Source organism: Sander lucioperca, chromosome 10 (assembly GCF_008315115.2).
Source record: "Sander lucioperca isolate FBNREF2018 chromosome 10, SLUC_FBN_1.2, whole genome shotgun sequence".
NCBI lineage: Eukaryota > Metazoa > Chordata > Actinopteri > Perciformes > Percidae > Sander > Sander lucioperca.
Window position 1 is genome coordinate 37,728,400 of NC_050182.1, and position 19,885 is coordinate 37,748,284.

At 39.5% G+C, this 19,885-nt stretch overlaps 1 protein-coding gene across 3 annotated transcripts in view; it reads right to left on the bottom strand.

Annotated features, from left to right (window-relative positions):
- The window catches only part of ascc3 (activating signal cointegrator 1 complex subunit 3), a 208,505-nt gene that overhangs the window by 39,408 nt on the left and 149,212 nt on the right, over nucleotides 1–19,885 (bottom strand). For all 3 annotated transcript variants that reach the window (XM_031278220.2, XM_031278219.2, XM_031278221.2), the window contains exons 22-27: nucleotides 18,020–18,174; nucleotides 11,074–11,172; nucleotides 10,160–10,328; nucleotides 3,682–3,902; nucleotides 2,659–2,744; nucleotides 1,272–1,438 (exon numbers count right to left, since the gene is read on the bottom strand). In XM_031278220.2, the coding sequence (XP_031134080.1) occupies nucleotides 1,272–1,438; nucleotides 2,659–2,744; nucleotides 3,682–3,902; nucleotides 10,160–10,328; nucleotides 11,074–11,172; nucleotides 18,020–18,174 (897 nt within the window). The remainder of the gene's footprint in view (nucleotides 1–1,271; nucleotides 1,439–2,658; nucleotides 2,745–3,681; nucleotides 3,903–10,159; nucleotides 10,329–11,073; nucleotides 11,173–18,019; nucleotides 18,175–19,885) is intronic.

The following is a 19,885-nucleotide window of genomic DNA, read 5'->3' on the forward strand; positions in this document are numbered from 1 at the left end:
ATGAGCTGCACAGTTGCTCTCTTGGTCACGATAAAAAAGCTATTTTTGGAAACAAAATTTTCCGAATTAATTTTTTCAGGAACAAAATTGAAGACTATTGGCACAAAATGCAGGTGGTCAGCTTTAATCTACAAAAGCAGGCCCGTAGACAGGGGGGGTTCGGGTGGTTCGAAAGACCCCCCCCCCCCCCACCTCACTGCCAAAAGTCCATAGTTTAAGTTTATTTAACGACGGCCAATAATTATATACCAAACTGAAGCCCTAATCTTGTTAAAAGCACCACTTTTGTGAATGTGTTAACTGGCATGTGACATGTAACAATCTAACATCTAATGCAGTGGTTCCCAACCTGGGCTCCGGGGACCCCTAAGGGGGGCGGCAAAGATCACAGGGGGGGCGCAAGTCTTTATCTGGTTTGAGGTTGAGGTAAAAAAAAAAATATTTGCACATGTTAAAGAAATTATGATAATACACTAGAACAGTGGTTCCCAACCTGGGGTCCGGGGACCACTCAGGGGGGCGGCAAAGATCACAGGGGGGGTGCAAGTCTTTATCTGGTTTGAGGTTGAGGTAAAAAAAAAATATTTGCACATGTTAAACAAATTATGATAATACACTAGAATATATAATGTATACAAAAGTCTGTATAAAAACTATATATTTTTGTTCTCGCTTAAAATTGTAGGCAGGCTACTTAGTAGGCCAAACCTCCGGGACCTCTTAACCTGGGACCCTTGCTGTCATCAGGTCAGCTGCTAGCTGCTATCATCCTTGTTTTTCCTGCCGCCACGGCATCACTATTTTATGAACGAAACATGGCGGAGAAACGTAAAAGTGCTGATAACTCCTCTGTATCAAAAAGAAAGTAAGGGAAAGTTACCTCAACTTCGGTTTCGGAGGGGGGGGCTCAGCTTTTCTTAGACATAAGTAGGGGGGGCGCCAAGGAAAAAAGGTTGGGAACCACTGGTCTAATGTATCAACAATCCACGCAACTAACTTTATGCACTAATAGCAAAATATGTGAGGCCAAGGACAGCAAAATAAAGTATTTGAACTTTATAATTAAATGCAAAATTAGGGAAAAACTGCAAAAAGGTCCACTTAAAAAAAAAAAAAAAAAAAAAAGAACCCTTTCCATTAGGCTGGCTATGGGCCTGAAAAGAGTTCAGGTTTAAAAAAAACAAACAAAAAACAATAGATTAAAAAGAGAGCTCAGGTAAGATCGAGGTTGTGTGACCTACAAAATGTAACCAAATCTCACAGACTCTCACCCAGCAGGTGGATCTCATCGATGATGAGAATGGCTACTTTCTGAACGTAGCTTCTGTTCTGCCAGCTTCTGCTCACTCCGTCCCACTTCTCAGGTGTGGTGACGATGAGGTCCGCCTGTGCTATAGCTCTCATGTCTGGAGTCACGTCACCCGTCAGTTCCACCACTCTACACACAGACAGGGACAAGGAAACGCCTTAGCCAGCTCCTTTCTGTCATTACATTTACATCATGTTTTTTACTCAGATTGTATTCATTCAGGCAGTGGTGGAATGCAACTAAGTATATTTACTCAAATACTGTACTTCAAGTACAAATGTTAAGGTACTTGTACTTTACTCGTTTCTTTGCATGCCACTTTCTACTTCTACTCCGCTACATTTAAGAGAGAAATATTGTACTTTTTACTCCACTACATTCATCTGACAGCTTTGGTTACTAGTTACTTTACACATTAAGATTTTTGCACACAACACACATGTAGTTTATAAAATACGATGTTATATTATAAAGTCAACTACCCAACAAAATATAGGCCTACAAGTACAGCTGAAATAAAACAAACACTTGACACTTGGATCATTTCCCGTTTCTAAAATGTGAGGATTTTTCTGCATCGAGTACTTTTACTTTTAATACTTTAAGAAAATGTACCTGATGATGCTTACATACTTTCACTCAAGAAACATTTTCAATGCAGGGCTTTAACTTGTAACAGAGTATTTTTACAGTGTGGTATTAGTACTTTTACTTAAAGCTAGCTATAGTGCGTAGTTTCTGTCTCCCCCATGAGGAATTCTGAGTAATGACAACAACACTGTTGGCGCGTCCACATGATACAAGCCTTCCGTGATCGCGCACTACCCCCACCCCTCCTCCACACAGTTGCTAGTAGCCAAGGAGGACACGGAGGATTAAAAAAACATGATGGACTCTTCAGAAGTGGTGATCATCTTCACTTCAGTTTCTGCACGCGAAAGTCACCGGACGACACAATCTTCTGAACATAGTCATACTGAGAAATACAGAGAGAGTTGTGTGGAGCTGATAGTCTTAATTAGCTTTGTAGCAACTCATTTGGCGATGGCTTCAATGTAATGGACGTTCATTAATATCAAAAAGTTACGCACTAAAGCTTTATGTAAAGGATCTGAATACTTCTTCCACCACTGCATTCAGGGATATCATTCCAATTGTACCCTCACATATGACATAAAATAAGACATAAATACACACAATACATTTGTAAAAAATGACTGTGTAAACCCTACAGTATGTCTCACAGAAGTCCATGCCAACTAACAGCTGTAAACCCATCCATAACATCATTCTGCCACTGTGTGATGTCATCCACTTAGTGAGGGTAGAGTGTCTCTGCTTTCACTTACTTCTTCCCCAGTTTCTCCTCAATCCTGATCTTCCAGTCCTCAATCCTCTCTCTGACCAGGGCTTTCAGGGGGGCGATATACACCACCTGAACACACAGCAACAAATACATGCCAAACAGCCATTCAATGGAAACAGAACACTGCCAGATTCCCCTAGGCTGGATGTAAACTGTAACTATAATACCACAACTTTCCGTGTTGGGGCATCTCTAAGCATCCCTTCAGTCGGGCTTCTCTTTGGCCACCTTAGGCAACAGTGAATTAAATAACTGGCTGGGTTTCTAAACATGTGACTTAATTACATTTTTTATTTATTAATTTATACTTTTTATTGATCCCCAGTGGGGAAATTACAATTTGACTTGGGCCGCCATCATAACCTTGAGTAGAGATGTTCAAATTATTGACGGGTAGTGTATCATTTTGTATTAACTTGTTTTAGTTCTGTTCTGATCAACTTAAAAGCTAACTGTGCTTGATGTCATCAATCATATCATCATCAATATACTGGATGGACAGTAGCTTAAGGATGGTATATGAACAAATGATTTAATTAAGAAAATTATGGAATGGTAACTTGATCGATTAATTGATCTGCAATTTTTAATTTTTAATTTGGACGATGTGTTCGGTTACATGGTTGTATGGTTGTTTATCGAAAAACAATGATTGAAAGCACTTTGAGAAGGGCGTGGACATTTCAAAAAGGGTATAGGACTAGGAAAGCATTTTGCTTCTCCCTAATCCTTTCCGGACAAGAGTATTTATTTATTTTGCATATTCTTGCTTTTCAAGTTCATGGTCGACGGGAAGACAACACAAAGGTTAAAGGCCTTTTATCACTTTCTGTAACCAACCTTGAGTGCCTGGATGGTTTTTTTTTATGACTTTTTTTGGTCCTAATCCTTCCTCCTTTCCGTGACATTTACAGTTTTACTGACCTTGTTTTTCTAAAGAGTTAAACAGATCACAATAATCAGCTATGGATTCAACAGTAACATGGATGGAGCCAGCGGGTCAAACCTTAGAGGTTGGATACTTGTTGAAGACCCGGAACATGGCCATCTCTGCGGCGATGGTTTTTCCAGAGCCCGTTGGCGCCCCCAGCAGGACGTTAGTGTCGGTGTGATACAGCGTGTGGAAGATCTGAGTCTGGATGGGGTTGAAGTGAGTGAACTTGTACAGGCTCTCATACTCGCGGTTACCCAGCGCTGTCACCGGCAACGGCTGCAGGTCCAGCAGCTCTGAGAGGGAAAGAGAAATGGGAGAAAATTAATCTGGATGTTTTCTTTTTTCTTTCAGTGTTTATGGCAGCAAAAATTGGGGTACATCAACAAAAAGTACGTTAAGAACATTAACTGAAAGTGACAATTCCTGTACCCTGGGAAAATAGTTGAAGTAATGGGAAAAAACTGACATTAATTCACATCAAAATGAAGATTTAAAAAAAAAAGGGAAACAGGTTGAAACAGGTTAAAACACACCCTCAATGTGCTTCTATTTCAGCATTATAAAAGCCAGAGATCAGACGTTTCTTCATCTATAATTTTCTTAAAAAATAAATCCCCTTACTGTTTTAAGTGCATACTATGGCTAATGTTTAGCTCCACAAATAATATATTTAAGCATGAATAACAACAACAATACCATTAATGACAAAAGATAGGTGTTTAAATAACAAACCCAGACATAGTGCTGTACATAATGTACACCACTGACTACAGAAAGCCAGCTGACATTAAAGTAATACATGGCTGAGAAGATTATTCATTTATCACTTTCATGACATGCAATTACAATCAAGTAAACTGTGATGCTGAATATGTAGACATGATATTAAGATACACAGTTGTTAAAGTGTCAGCCAGTACAGTGCAGAAAAAATAAAGGTTTGTATAAAAACTACTCAACCCCCTTTTTAAATGTATTTTTAACAGGTTTAAACTACAGTTACAGTGGGGCGGCTCGGTTGGAAACATAGACATAGTCATATTTTCAAATCTCCAGTTAGCTTTTAGCACTGACTTAATGTAGGGCCCCTAATCTGTTTTATAGCTTTTTTTTAAATTCTCAATTTCACAATACTGTCCATTATTTGGTATCAAAGAAACTGCCGTCAGTCTGGGACTGGCCCCAGCCGGGCCCTCGTCGAAAAAAAAAACAACAATTGTAACCAGGCCTAACAGCTATTCTGGGGGAAACCGTGAAAACCATTTAGAATGAAGCATTGTGGGGCAGCAGGGACGTTCCAGTCTTCAAATCCTATCCTACAGACTAAAGAAACAAATCAAAGTTGTTTGGTACAGATCATCGCATAAATCACACTACAATCATTTACATCTTTTTAGTTTGAATATTTTTCAATGAATATGAGAACGACGTTACAAAAGTGATTATTCCCTCCAATACCGTCAATCATGTCGCAAATCGCAATATCAGTCAAAATAATCCCAATTAGATATTTTCCTCACATCGCTCAGCCCTAGTCTCTACCAACACCTAAGGGAAATATCTGGCTCTTTAGCTGCCAAATGCTCCACTATGTTCACCATCTAGTCTCTAACTGTGTCTGATTGCTGTTTGCTGCTGAGCAGGTCGTGCACTAGGGCTGAACGAGTAATCGCTTTCAAATTGAAATTGTGATTTGAAAGAAAGCGATTAGCTAACCACAGTCTTGTATAAAGTACTCAAAAGCAATACTTGAGTAAAAGTACAAGTATCTTCCCAGAAAATGACTTTGGTAGAAGTTAAGTCTCCTTTTAGAATATTACTTGAGTAAAAGTCTTAAAGTATCTGATATTTACAGTACTTAAGTATTCATAGCAATTTTCTGATATTAAATGTACTTAAGTAGAAGTAAAAGTAAAAAAAAACTTTGATTATGAACTTTATGGCCAAAGGTGTGTAATGTTATCTTCATCACCACTGTCGTCGGGGTGATCATCGTCTGTTACCATGGCGGCAGAGCCTGCAGCAGGTGCTTCCATGACACTGTCACTGCCCGATGTGAGTCGAGTGCAGATGTGAGTCGCGCATGCTCAGATTTAAACGGTTTGCGGCATAACGTGTCATACTGAAATTTGTGAAATCCATAAAATAATAAACGTTTCTCTTTACATACAATAACAGAAGATGGTAATCATTTCAAAAACGTTGTAGCTATCTATGACTGTTTGGTTGCTAACGTTAGCTCAAAATGCCATTCAAGTGACAGCCTTTGTTGTGATTGATTGCTAACTTTTAGCTAGCAGTCATTTCAAAAACGTTTTGGCTATCTATGACTGTTTGATTGCTAGCGTTAGCTCAAAACAGCATTAAGTGACAGCCTTTATTGTGTTTGACTGCTAACTTGTAGCCAGCAGCAGCAGTCTTTTCAAAAACGTTTTAGCTATCTATGATTGTTTGATTGCTAAGTTAGCTCATAGACTGTGCGTTAGCTCAAAAAGCCGTTAGCATCTTGTAGGCTACTTGTCGCAAAGTGACGCATGTGCGACTCACATCTGCACTCGACTCACATCGGGCAGTGACAACACTACCAGTCATTATGCTTCCTCCTCTTCTTCTTTAGTTTTGGCCTATTATGTTTGTTTTTTTTGCCACTTGGCCACAAACAGGCATCACGTCACCAACTGGAATGGAGCGTACATTATCTTGGCAATTTAGGAGCAATGATTCGCCAAACTTCCTTTTTTTCAGTGTAATAAATTTCTTCTGATTATATTTTGTAGTAACGAGTAACTAAGATGCTTAGGGGAAATGTACTGGAGTAAAAGTATACATTTTATTTAGGAAATGTAGTGGAGTAAAAGTATACATTTTATTTAGGAAATGTAGTGGAGTAAAAGTAAAAGTTTCCGGAAATATAAATAACGAAGTAAAGTACAAATATGTGAAAATTCTACTTAAGTACAGTAGTGAAGTATTTGTACTTTGTTACATTACAACACTGGCTAACCATGAAGACCGTGATTAAGCGAATGTGCAATATTTAGTTGAATGTTGGTGTAACATTTGGTTTAACATTTTTTATTCCTCTTTTTATTATTATATTTACTGTTTTTCATAAGATAAATGCTGGATATCTAAATGCTGGGTATCTGAGCTTTCAAAAACATCTGAGTTTCCCAGTTGTAAATGTAGCAGGTAGAAACTGGTAGCGAATTCTCTAAGGGTTCGTCACCGCCTCTTTTATATTACACTAGTCTATATTGACGACGTTCCACTTCCGGGATTGCACCGGTGCCGCCGGAAATTCTGCCGGATGTCACTCTTTTAGGTCGGAAGTCCGTCACCTTCCTCGTTCTTTGTGTTGGCGTTCTAAACTCTGGTGGATTTATGAGGACTATGGTTAACTGCTCCTCAGATCTCTGCAGGGTAAATCCAGACAGCTAGCTAGACTATCTGTCCAATCTGAGTTTTCTGTTGCACGACTAAAACAACTTTTGAACGTACACATGTTCCACCAAAACAAGTTCCTTCCCGAGGCTATTCTGCAGCGGCACCATGGCTCTGTCCGGGGCTTGCACCGCCAAAGACGATTGTTTAAAGAAATGGCAATAAACCAGAGCATGTTTTTCTCCCATCCAGGAATGCTGTGTGGACTAGCCAGACCCTCCTCTGCAGCGCTGTGGAGGAAGGTCTGGTAAAGCGTCGTTTGTTTCATATGAAAACATTGATTAGAGCTGATTTTTTCTTTCTTTTTGTCTATTGGCAAACAGTGCCCTTCCTTCAGCCTGCGATATGATCTCCTCTGTGCTGTGGGGTTCAACCCTGATAGCTGCTAGAATTGTGTCTGCCCTTACTGAGGGGAAATGTGGTCAGAAATAATAAACTGGTTCTTTTCTTACAGTCTGGAAGAGTGAATGAGTGGAGTATGGGAGGATTAGATGCTTTTGTTCTCCATTCTACGTGGGGTTTTGATGTCTCCATGCAGCTTCCATGTTGTGGTGGTGAGCCGCTGCTTTAACCCTTGTGTTGTCCTCGGGTCAAATTTGAATCGTTTTCAAAGTCTTTCTCTTTTTTTTGGGGGGGGGGCATTTCTGCCTTTATTGGATAGGAAAGCTGAGACATGAAAGGGGAGAGAGAGGGGAAGACCTTACGCAGAAGACCTTCTGCGTCGAGGACTAAACCTCTGCATATTTGCGCCTGCTCTACCAACTGAGCTAACCGGCCACTTCAAAGTTTTTTTAATACTGAAATATGGATTTCTTTTAACCAAATTGCCCAAAAATAACACATATGGTTCCATAGGTTCTTCAGGTAAAATCAATGATTACTTCCATTAAATTGTGTGACACACAACAGTTAGAATGATCGGTCCGCGTACAGTAAAGGCAATGATTCTGTGTTACCATATTTGACAAAAATCTATGCATTTACCTGTTATTTCTGACGATTTGATCAACAAAAAGGTTATTAGGCTTGAGTTAATGAGCACTCATATTCAAGTTTATGTTCTACTTGTTCAATGGCTGTTTGGTAAATTGCTCTTAAACATATTTAGAGAGGATTTGAATTAGCTAGTTTTATTCTCAAACCTTGTCATTTTGGTGCTGGTGATTTTCCTTTGGGGCTGGCTAAAACCTCTTTGGGGGGGAGCCAAAGATTCCTCTATGCAGGAAAACCCCTGCATTGCATTCATATAGTTAACTCAGCCTAAAAGCCTCCCACTGATTCCCCAGAATAAAGCTTTTAATGTGAAAAAGCAGCAGGAAATCTTCAGTTTGCATCAGCAGAATAGAGTGATAGGTATTGATGAAAGTAAACAGTCAAATCAAGGCTGTTGTTTGATCGACATTGAGGAGTCTAAAAATCTGATAACAATATATTGGCCAATAGAATTTTTTGAAGACATGAACAGATAACATAAACAATCAATCTTGTATGGATCCCTTAGATTATTATTACTTTTTAATTAATTAAAAAGATACATATTGAGCGGGACATTTTACAGTTAAAAACATGTCAGTGGTCTTTGGTGCACACTGTTACTGTAAATGACATCAACCCTAGTATTTCTGTAGTAAAATGTCTTGTTACTTTATGCCCGAGTTATCTTTAATCAGCTACAATAAAATCGGCCAATATATACTGCCCGTGCTGCAAGCATGCAGTACAAACAAATGTTAACAACCCGGTGCGATTCTGTGCAGACTAAACTGGGCTTGTGCACATACAGCCTAGAGTGAATACATGTGCCAGAAAAAGTCAGTGGTACAAGTACTATACTTGAGTAAAGTACAAGTACCTCAAAATTGTACTTGACTATATGGCTTGCTTTACTTCTACTCCTTCACATTTCTGAGGGAACTACTGTAATTTTTTCTATAATATATTTATTTAACCCTTGTGTTGTCTTCTCTTGTCGCTTGTTTTTGCTTTTTCCAACATTTAAAATTTTAAAATTTTTCTTCTACAGGTTTTCAGCGCTTATTTCTAGGTCACATATTTTCTGATATAAAACAAAAAATTTAAACGGGTCAATGTGACCCGAAGTCAACACAAGGGTTAACAGCTTTAGTTACTTGTTACTTTTTTAGATGCAAATTTATATATATATATATATATATATATATATGACTATCAGAAATATATATATATATATATATATATATATATATATATATATATATATATATATATATATATATATATATATATATATAGGGTGTGATTTGTGAAAGAAAGTCAGAGGGGGGAATGTTTTTTGATCATGCACAACAAAACAAAACTAAAGAATTAAATCCCCCTTCCAATACCATGGATATAGAGCCACTCGGCCAGCCATGCCAAAACACTTATCTAATGATATATCTAATGGAAAATAATCTCAGAATGAAATAGCACAACGTGGTGTCAACATAAAACACAGCACTTTCAAGTCGGGGAGCGGAGTTCACTTCCCGGCGAAAACAAAATACTTTCACCCAGGAAACGCTCGTTTGTTCCTCGGGAGTGTTTTAACCATGATCTTTTTCTTAAAGCTTTAGTGTGTAACTTTTTGATATTATTGAATCAAGCCATTGCCAAATAAGTTGCTACAAAGCTAATTAAGACAATCAACCCCCCCAATATATATATATATATATATACTGTATATCAGTGACAGGGGACCTTTTACTACCTAGCACTTTAACTTTTGATACTTTAATTGTATTTTGCTGATAATACTAATATTTTTATGACAGGATTTTAAATGCAGGGCTTTCACTTGTAATGGAGCATTTTTACATTATGACACAGCTTCTTCTGAGTTCTCCTTCCACCACTGACTGGACTAGAGGCAGTAAACAAGGGATGGCGGCATCTGGAATATACGTAACAGCTGGAAACATTCAATGGTGTCAAACAGTCCACTAACTGTTGGTGGTACTTGGACTGACTAACAGACTTAGTATCAGCATTTCAAAATCAAGTTAAGTCAAATTCCTGTTGTCACATCATAAACGTGTGTGTGTGTGTGTGTGTGTGTGTGTGTGTGTGTGTGTGTGTGTGTGTGTACCAGTGTGTGGGGGGTGTCTCTCAGGCAAGATGAGGTTCTGAAAGTTAATAATGCAGACGGCCTCGGCCCCGAGCCAGCGGTCAGACACTGCCCTGATGTAGTACTGGGAGGGCAACGGCTCAAAGATGGGGATGGTGAACACTATGTGCTGGGGCTCTTCTGTTACTACCTGCAGGGAGGAACACATACACACACTCATAAAAGGGACAGGAAACAACATAACACACATCAATCACAATGTACTAATGTACTCATGTAACTCAGGGTCAAGCAGGGGTGGAAGAAGTAAGTAAAAGTCCTGCATTGAAATTGTTACTTAAGGTGTATGCATGTGTGGATGCGCGAGTGAGAAGTTGTGAGTGTGTGGGTAAACAAGCTGGGTTGATTTTAAGTGTAAAGGTTGTAATTTTGCTGTAATGGTGTTTTTATAAGTGAGATGTTTCATTAACGGTCATCAAAAGTTAAAAGTCTCTCTCTCTCTCATAAGGTGTTTTACAAAGTCTCAGGCAGCAGTGGAAGAACAAATTATTTAGGTCCTTTACTTAAGTAAAAGTACTAACACCACACTGTAAAAATACTCTGGTAAGCTACAAGTAAAAGTCCTGCATTGAAAATGTTACTTAAGTAAAAGTATTTAAGTAGTATTAAAAGTAAAAGTATTTTTGAAACTGGAAAGGATGCAAACAGTTGTGTGTTTAATGGTACAATCATTTCAGCAGGACTTATAGTTTCATTTATAATAACTCATTTTATTTTATAAACTACATGTGTTTTGTGTGCAAAAATCTTACTTTGTAAAGTAACTAGTCAGAATAAGCTGTCAGATTAATGTAGCGGAGCTACAGTGTACAGTACTTGAGTAAATGTACTTAGTTACATTCCACCACTGGGTCCAAGATAAAAGAAAAACTAACCTGTTTCTTCTGCAGGAGTAAGTACTCAGAGTGGTAGATGTGATCATTGATGGGATCCTCCACCCATAACCACCATGGCTCGCCCACTGAACCATGGACCTGAGTCATCCAGGGAAAAAACAGTTCAACCACACATTATTTTCAGTAGGCAGCAGGGTTAAAATAAACTAAACAAACAAAATAACAAAAAAAAACAAACACAAAAGGGTTCTTCGCTTTCTTTGAGTGAGTGTTTAAGTTTGCATTGGGCATGACTTGATGACTTGATGACGTGATTTATGGTCCTGTGGAGGCTCCACGCAGAGCTTTCGCAGTGGCCTATGTAAGTGACCTGAAGTTTATACTTATGCGTTGGTGTGTGCGTAGATCTCTTTAAGAGAATAGCAGGGCCGACGTGTGTGGGGAGTGTGTGGCAGAGTGAGTGAGAGATTGACGGTGATTATCTTCATAGCAAGTAACGACTCTAGAGAGTCATAGTGAGAGAAACAAAGTGTCTCCCCTGTTCTTTCTGACCACGGTGGGAAATCTGTAGCAGGAAAAGTTAACCCTCTCCTTGATTTCATGTTGTTTATGGAGAAGGAAAACCAGGAAATGAGTCAGGGGAAACGCAACGCTGCCAAGCTACGGCCAAGCGACGTGCGTCGCCGCAGGCCATTTTCCGAGAGGTGCACGTCAGGCTACGGCGTAGGGTCCGTGTCTCCACGTATACCTATGTACGCACCTACGGCATAGATTTAACGGAGAAGCATAAATCAAGCTTAAGTCTACATGTTGTTTCCCATCTTTTCAAGAATAAAATTTGGAGGAAATAAGAGTGAATATTATGGAATATATGGAATTTGGGGACATTAAAAAGATCAAATTTTAAAATAGTAAAAAAAAAAATCCCACATGTTAGCACTGAGCATTTTATTTTCAATTAACAAAATGTCATTAACAGTTCATTCTTAATAAATAGTAAATATATAAAATGCATTTTATTGAAGAACAATAAACAACACTCGCAGGGTTAAGATATGAAAAAGATCAAATTTTAAAATCCCCCCAAAAAATCCCAAATATTAGCACTAACATTTTTTTTTTAATAAACAAAATATCAGCCTTCAAAACCATTGACAGTTTATTCTTAATAAAGAGTAAATCTATTGACCCTTCTGTTGTCCTCTGGTCAAACTGACCCATTTTCAAAAAGTTACTTTTTCAGAAATGTGGGTTTTCTTTCAACCAAATTGTTAAAAAAAAATAAAAAATACGTGGATGGTTCCATACAACGCTCTTCTCAAGTAAAATAAATGAGCATTTCACTACTTTTATTGAATGTGGGTGTTTTATTCAATTTTATAGCATTTGAAATAGAACTGATAAAAATAAAGTGACAAAAATGTCGGGAAAAGTTTTAAAAATGCGAGGAAAAAAAACGACAAAAAAAGTGCAGAAAAAAAAAACCCGGAAGAAGTGACAAAAAAAATTGGGACAAAGTGACAAAAACGTCAGGGGGAAAGCGACAAAGTGTTAAAAAGATGACCAAAACGTTGAAAAAAAAAGTTTACATTTAAAATGTTGACCCAGAAAAACAAAATGCTGCATGGTCGACGGGAAGACAACACAAGGGTTAAATACATTTGACTGAAGAACAATAAACAACACTTGCAGGGTTATGACATGAATAGATCACATTTTAAAATACAAAAAAAAATATTAGCACTAACATTTTATTGTCAATAAACAAAATATCAGCCTTCAAAACCATTGACAGCTTATTGTAAATAAATGGTAAATATATGAAATACATTTGACTGAAGAACAATAAACAACACTGGCAGGGTTACGACAGTATTTAACCTAATGTGTCAGTGTGCTCAGTTTCCTGGGTGCCATCGGGGGGGCGGCTCATGTGTCGCTACATGTGTCCCGGCTCTACAGCCGGATCAGGGCTAAGCCCGCCAGTCTTCCATTACCACTCTCCCATGATTGGAGCATGCATCGCTAATCGGACATAAACATTCATCTTCATAGTCAGCCCCGCTACAATGAGCTTCCTATTCCGCTCAGATTCCATGACAAAACTCTGGACTAAGCTTCCCATGATCCCCTCTGGCCTGTCTGCCCTGCTGAGGTGGGACATGCTGGCGAGGCCTGGAGGCATTCTGGCTCTCAAGGACAGATGGAGATTCCATGGCGGTAAGAATAACAAAGTAGGGGGGGGGGGGACCAGCACTTCTTTTCTCCATTGTCAAAATAGTACAATGACTACACTGGTTGTGTCAGTAAGTAGTTGTGGTGGTGCTCAAGAGACAGGAGGATGGGGAGACAAATCCTCAAGTCAAAAGTCCAGCCTTCCCTGGACCTACTGACTGGCAGTTCTCCAGGATGACTAAGGGTTATGTCTGGCCAAAAATCAAATAAAGGATTTACTGGAAATACATTTGGTATAAACTGCCACACCCTGTAGGCTTATTATGTGGCTCTGGAACGTGTTTAGCTTGCTTCCTAATGGGGGATAGCAGCTGTAGTCAGCTTGGATTCACAGCATTATCCACTTGATCTGTATGTTGTTTAGTATGTTCCAAACAATCAGGGCTAAATATGCAGCTAGCGGTGAATCTTTGAAGTGAAGAGGAGGCATTAGTCCAACAGTAGTCTATATCCACGACGTACCAATTCCAGGACTGCTCCGGTGCCGCCTAAAATTCCGCCTAATGCCCCTAATTTTTTAGTTTTCTGTTGCATGACTAAAACAACTTTTGTAGGTACACTTGTTCCACCAAAACAAGTTCCTTCCCGAGACTATTTTGCAGTGGCACCGTGGCTTCGTCCGGCGCTTAGCGCCACCGTGGCTTCGCCCGGCGCTTAGCGCCACCCAAGACGATTGTGATTGGTTTAAAGAAATGCCAATAAACCAGAGCACGTTTTTCTCCCATCCCGGAATGCAGTGTGGACTAGCCAGACCCTCCTTCGCAGCGCTGTTGAGGAAGGTCTTGCAACGCTAGGCTAGTGCAACAGTGACGTAGTATCGAGCTATGTTGTGTTTCATGCAGTTGATTACACTGCAGGAGTGGTTTGAGAAGTTTTCAATAGATGTTTTGATGTTTTTGCTGTGACTCGGAGGCCACTGGAACTGCCCAACTGCGTAACTGACTTTTACAGTGGAGTAAAGTTTTAGTCTGTCTTTGAATTATTTTGAACGTGAGGGTGCATCGTTACATATAATAATTTCTCCTTTCATCCTGTGCCCAAAGAAACACTTTACCTGTCTGAGGTCTCTGGCCAGCACATGCACACTTGTAAAAAGCCAATCAGAAACCTGGTTACCTGTATACTGGACCATGAAATCAGCTTTCTAAAGGAGAAATCTAGCTGGAAGAAAATCACTTTTCTCTCATTTCCTTCCCCGATTACAGACGCCAGGTTTCATGTGTGAAGATGTTTATCTAATTACTACAGAAAGTTGGCAGTATTCCTTATACTTTAGAACGTGTAAAGCCACAAATAGTAAGTGCTGTGAATCCTCTTCTCCGTTCCTTTAAGTCAGTACTCAATCTTTTGAGGGGTTCAGTGCAAACTTCTTTTTGATATCTCCTGACATTAAAACATTTTTATATACTCACTTTTTAAAAACACAATATTTGTGTTCATGTGTACCCTTTTTGCTTTTGCCTCTTGATTTATAGATTTGTTGTCTGAATTTTGCTTCGTTTTAAATCAATTTCAAATTGGATTTTATTTTCAAATGTATCTAAACAATCATTATTTTTTAGAATATTTTTTGTGGCATTTTTAGCCCTTTATTATTGACAGGACAGCTTAGACCTGAAAGGGGAGAGAGAGGGGGAATGACATGCAGCATAGGGTCGCAGGTCGGAACCGAACCAGCGGCCGCTGCGTCGAGGACTGAGCCTCCGTACATGGGCGTGTACTCCACCAGGTGAGCTACCCAGGCGCCCTCAACATTTTTTTTTTTTAACTTCTTGAGCCAACTTTCTGGCATATTTGACTTTAAAGCCGCCTACACATGATCCCTGGTAAAACTGCTCTGCGCTGGCTGTGCCGTTGTTTTCCAATAGGGAGAGTGGTGGAGACAACTCCGAGAGAAAGGACAGCACAGAGAGAAAAGCACAACACAGCTCCCCCCACTTTTACCGCTCTGTCTCTGTCAGCAGGAGAAGCAGGAAAAGCCCAGCGCAGCTCACCCTGCTGAAACCCTGCAGCACACTAACCCGTGATCACACCTGCTAGAGCCTCCAGGGCAACACACAGGTGTCCTTAAACACAGCAGCTCTGCTTCACTGTTGGCTCTCAAATGCCTGTGTTTAAGTAGTACCACTCTGAACCCATCAATCACTGTATTTGAATGTGATTCCAATGCTCCCTCCAAGTCATCCTATTAGACTACCTAGTGACAACAATGTACAAACCCCAATTCCAATGAAGTTGGGACGCTGTGTAAAACGTAAATAAAAACAGAATACAATAATTTGCAAATCCTTTCCAACCTATATTCAATTGAATACACTACAAAGACAAGATATTTAATGTTCAAACTGATAAACTTTGTTTTTGTTTTGTTTTTTTTTTACAAATATTCACTCATTTTGAATTTGATGCCTGCAACACGTTCCAAAAAAGCTAGGACAGGGGCAACGAAAGACCGGGAAAGTTGAGGAATGCTCAAAAAAACACCTGTTTGGAACATTCCACAGGTGAACAGATTAATTGGTCATGATAGGGTATAAAAGGAGCATCCCCAAAAGGCTCAGTCGTTCACAAGCAAGGATGGGACGAGGTTCACCACTTTGCGAACAACTGCGTGAGCAAATAGTCCAACAGTTTCAAAACAACGTTTCTCAACATACAATTGCAAGGAATTTAGGGATTTCATTCTACAGTCCTCAATCTCAAAAGATCCAGAAAATCTGGAGAAATCTCTGCACCTAAGTGGCAAGGCCGAAAACCAACAATGAATGCCCATGACCTTTGATCCCGCGGCACTGCATTCAAAACCAACATCATTGGATATTACCACGTGGGCTCAGGAACACTTTGGAAAACCATTATCCATTAACACAGTCCGTCGCTACATCTACAAGTGCAAGTTAAATCTCTACCATGCAAAGCGGAAGCCATATACGCTACATACTGTAACGCCCTGCAGTTCCCTGCTATGACATGAACTACTACGACTACCATTTTTTAGTCACTGTTCCATTATCTTTATTGTGAATATTATTGCCACTTTTCATCACACCCCCAACCGGCACCATCAGACACCGCCTACCAAGAGCCTGGGTCTGGCCGAGGTTTCTTCCTAAAATGGAGTTTTTCCTCGCCACTGTTGCACTAAATGGTTGCTCTTGGGGGAATTACTGTAATTGTTGGGACTTTATAAATTATAGATTGTGGTCTAGACCTACTCTATCTGTAAAGTGTCTCGAGATAACTCTTGTTATGATTTGATACTATAAATAAAATTGAATTGAATTGAATATATCAACAACACTCAGAAACACCGCCGGCTTCTCTGGGCCCGAGCTCATCTGAGATGGACTGACCCACAGTGGAAAAGTGTGCTGTGGTCTGACGAGTCCACATTTCAAATTGTTTTTAGAAATCATGGACGTCATGTCCTCCGGGCCAAAGAGGAAAAGGACCATCCAGATTGTTATCAGCGCAAATTTCAAAAGCCAGCATCTGTGATGGTTTGGGGGTGTCCATGGCATGGGTAACATGCACAGACGTATGTGAAGGCACCATTAATCCTGAAAGGTACATACAGGTTGTGGAGCAACATATGCTGCCATCCAAGCAACGTCTTTTTCAGGGATGTCCCTGCTAATTTCAGCAAGACAATGCCAAGCCACATTTTGCACGTGTTACAACAGCGTGACTTGGTAGTAAAAGAGTGCGGGTACTAGACTGGCCTGCGTGCAGTCCAGACCTGTCTCCCATTGAAAATGTGGGGCGCATTATGAAGCGCAAAATACAACAACGAGACCCCGGACTGTTGAGCAGCTGAAGTCCTACATCAGGCAAGAATGGGAAAGAATTCCACCTACAAAGCTTCAATAATGAGTGTCCTCAGCTCCCAAATGCTTATTGGGTGTTGTTAAAAGAAAAGGTGATGTAACACAGTGGTAAACATGCCCCTGTCCCAGCTTTTTTGGAACATGTTGCAGGCATCAAATTCAAAATGAGTAAAAGAAACAAAGTTTATCAGTTTGAACATTAAATATCTTGTGTTTGTAGTGTATTCAATTGAATATAGGTTGAAAAGGATTGGCAAATCGTCCCAACTTCATTGGAATTGGGGATTGTAAATCAATATTTAATATTCATACATTATAATATATTACAACATGCTGTTCATTGGAGGTACTTTACTACATGTGCCATTATTCATACAGTATATTTCAATTCTCAAGTCAATTCTATTTATATAGCCCAGCATCAAAAATCACTAATTTGCCCCAAGGGGCTTTCTCACTCACACCAATACCAGCTAAAGGACCCAAAAGAAGGTTTTCTATCATCTTAAGTCATCCAACATGATTCATTTTCATACAATACAATTTTTAGAACTCTGTGAAAAAAACGACGTAAGACGAGATCATTTGTAGGGAATAATTTATGTTGTAATGCCAATCAAAAGCTCCCAAATCTCTAAACTTCGAAGCACTTTTGTTGTCTAAACTATGAGCTGTGTTTAGCTTCAAAACATCAATTTGGGGTATTGGTTTTGTGCTAGATTAAAAAATGTAGGGAATGTATCTTTAGGTAGTAGTAAAAAAAATGGGTAGGCTGACAAATTGGTCTGGAAAATGCAACAAAAAGGGGGCCAAACATCCGGAAGACTATAACATGTACATTCAATTTCATTTGAGATATTTCTTTTCAAATATAAAGAGAAGCAGACAACAGCAGTAGGGTCACATGTTAAAGCATAGTATACCTGATCGTTCCAGCGAAAGTCTGGCGTGATGATGAGCCGAACACGTAGGACGGTGCGTGTGATTGGCTGAATGTTGGCCTCCATTGTGATGGAGGGGATCTGGTGAACACACTGTTTGACTGTAAGTCCGATGTTGACGTGGTGCAGCATGTGACCTGGGAACAATACATCTGGTATTAACATGTGTTTTGTGTCACAGTTCCAAATAAAAGCCAATATTTCAAAAAATAGCTGGGCCGGATAAATTGAGCACAATACACATTTCTACAGCATGAATTCCATAAATCCAACAACAGAGGAGTGTCATACTAACAACTCTGCTGTTCTATGTTTCTCTTTTTCAATAAAAATACTGTTTTCATTTACTAATAAATTCCTAACTTTGCTGTTTTCTTTATCACTGTTAAGCTTCTGTCAATGAAAATCAGCACTTCCTGCAGATGTGTTTCACATTAATAGCTTACCAGGACAAAGACGGATTATGCCCTCTGAGCCACTGAAAGGCTTTTAATTTGAAACATCTGTTAAAGACATGTTGGGTCAATTAGCGGTACCTTAACACAGAAAAAACAGCAAAGTAGAACAGCGTTAATGGTTGGGAGCCACACAGCAGCAGCGTGGTTTATGGCATGACTGGTGTACATGTAATACTTAGGGCTGGGGATAATACAGTATGCTTTTGTCCCGGTTCGATTATTTCACCATACATGGGTGCCGATTGGATTTGTATTGCGATTCTAGAAGTATTGCCAATTCGATAGTATTGAGTATTGCGATTTTTCTTTTCCTTCTTTAACAAAACCCAAAGTTGAATAAAAAACTTCTACAGACAATATATCATGAGACATTTCTAAAAAACTAATTGTTTTCTAGAAAGAATGCACGTCACATGTCAGTCAGTCAGTACATAATATTTATTTTCTGCTTTCGTTCTTTTTTTTTGCTGGAAACCAATATGATGTAGTCACCGTCGGCTGTACTGTATATACGGAAAATATTTAGGTTAATTATTGGTAGGGTATCGAAACCTGGTTCCACTATGGATCCGGTTCCTACGCAAACGGTAGTATTCGGACCGGATTAGAACGCAAATTTCGGTTCCTCATTTCGGTTCAGACTGAAATATTTTCCCTCTGTCGCTCCGGACAGCGGACTCTTTTCTTTCTCCCTTTTCTGCCGAGTGGCGCACGTGCCCGGTCGCGGTGTGAAGCGTGTGTCCGCGCTATTCCCCCGACGTGCACTCTACAATCACTGCTCATAGACGGCTTTTTGTACACGCTCTGAAACGGACGTAGAAATATCACACTTTCTCTGTAGTCTACCGTTAGCTAGCTATCGTAAATGTAGGCTACTTTTAAAATGACATATTTTCCCTCTGGGCTCACCAAAACGGACGTAAAGGCATATTAACCATTCACTGCACGTGATCGCTAGTAAACATATTACACTTGCTCTGCTAGTCTATCGTTCAGGACAAGACCCTGTAGCCTGGTGGTGGGGGAGGCGGGACAGAATCCCCATATTGTCTGCCCTTTCAAACTCATACCTGTGTGTACAGGCCTCTTGGACACCATCTGAGAGAGTTTTCTCCTTTGCAGGACATGCCATAAGTCAGGAGAGGTGTAGTATCTTGCCAGAGAAGGCAAATATGGTCACTGTTTTGCAAAAGAACTGCTAAAGTTTGAAGCTGGTTGGCATACCAACTCAACATTTATTTTGTTGTTAATAGTTTAACTGTTATTTGTTAAATTATTGGAGTTATGTGTTAGGTGACTTAGGTTTACTTATTATATATTTAAGTACTTTAAAACGTTAATATATTGTTAAATTTAAATAATTTTCAATGAAAAAAAAAATTCCATAAAA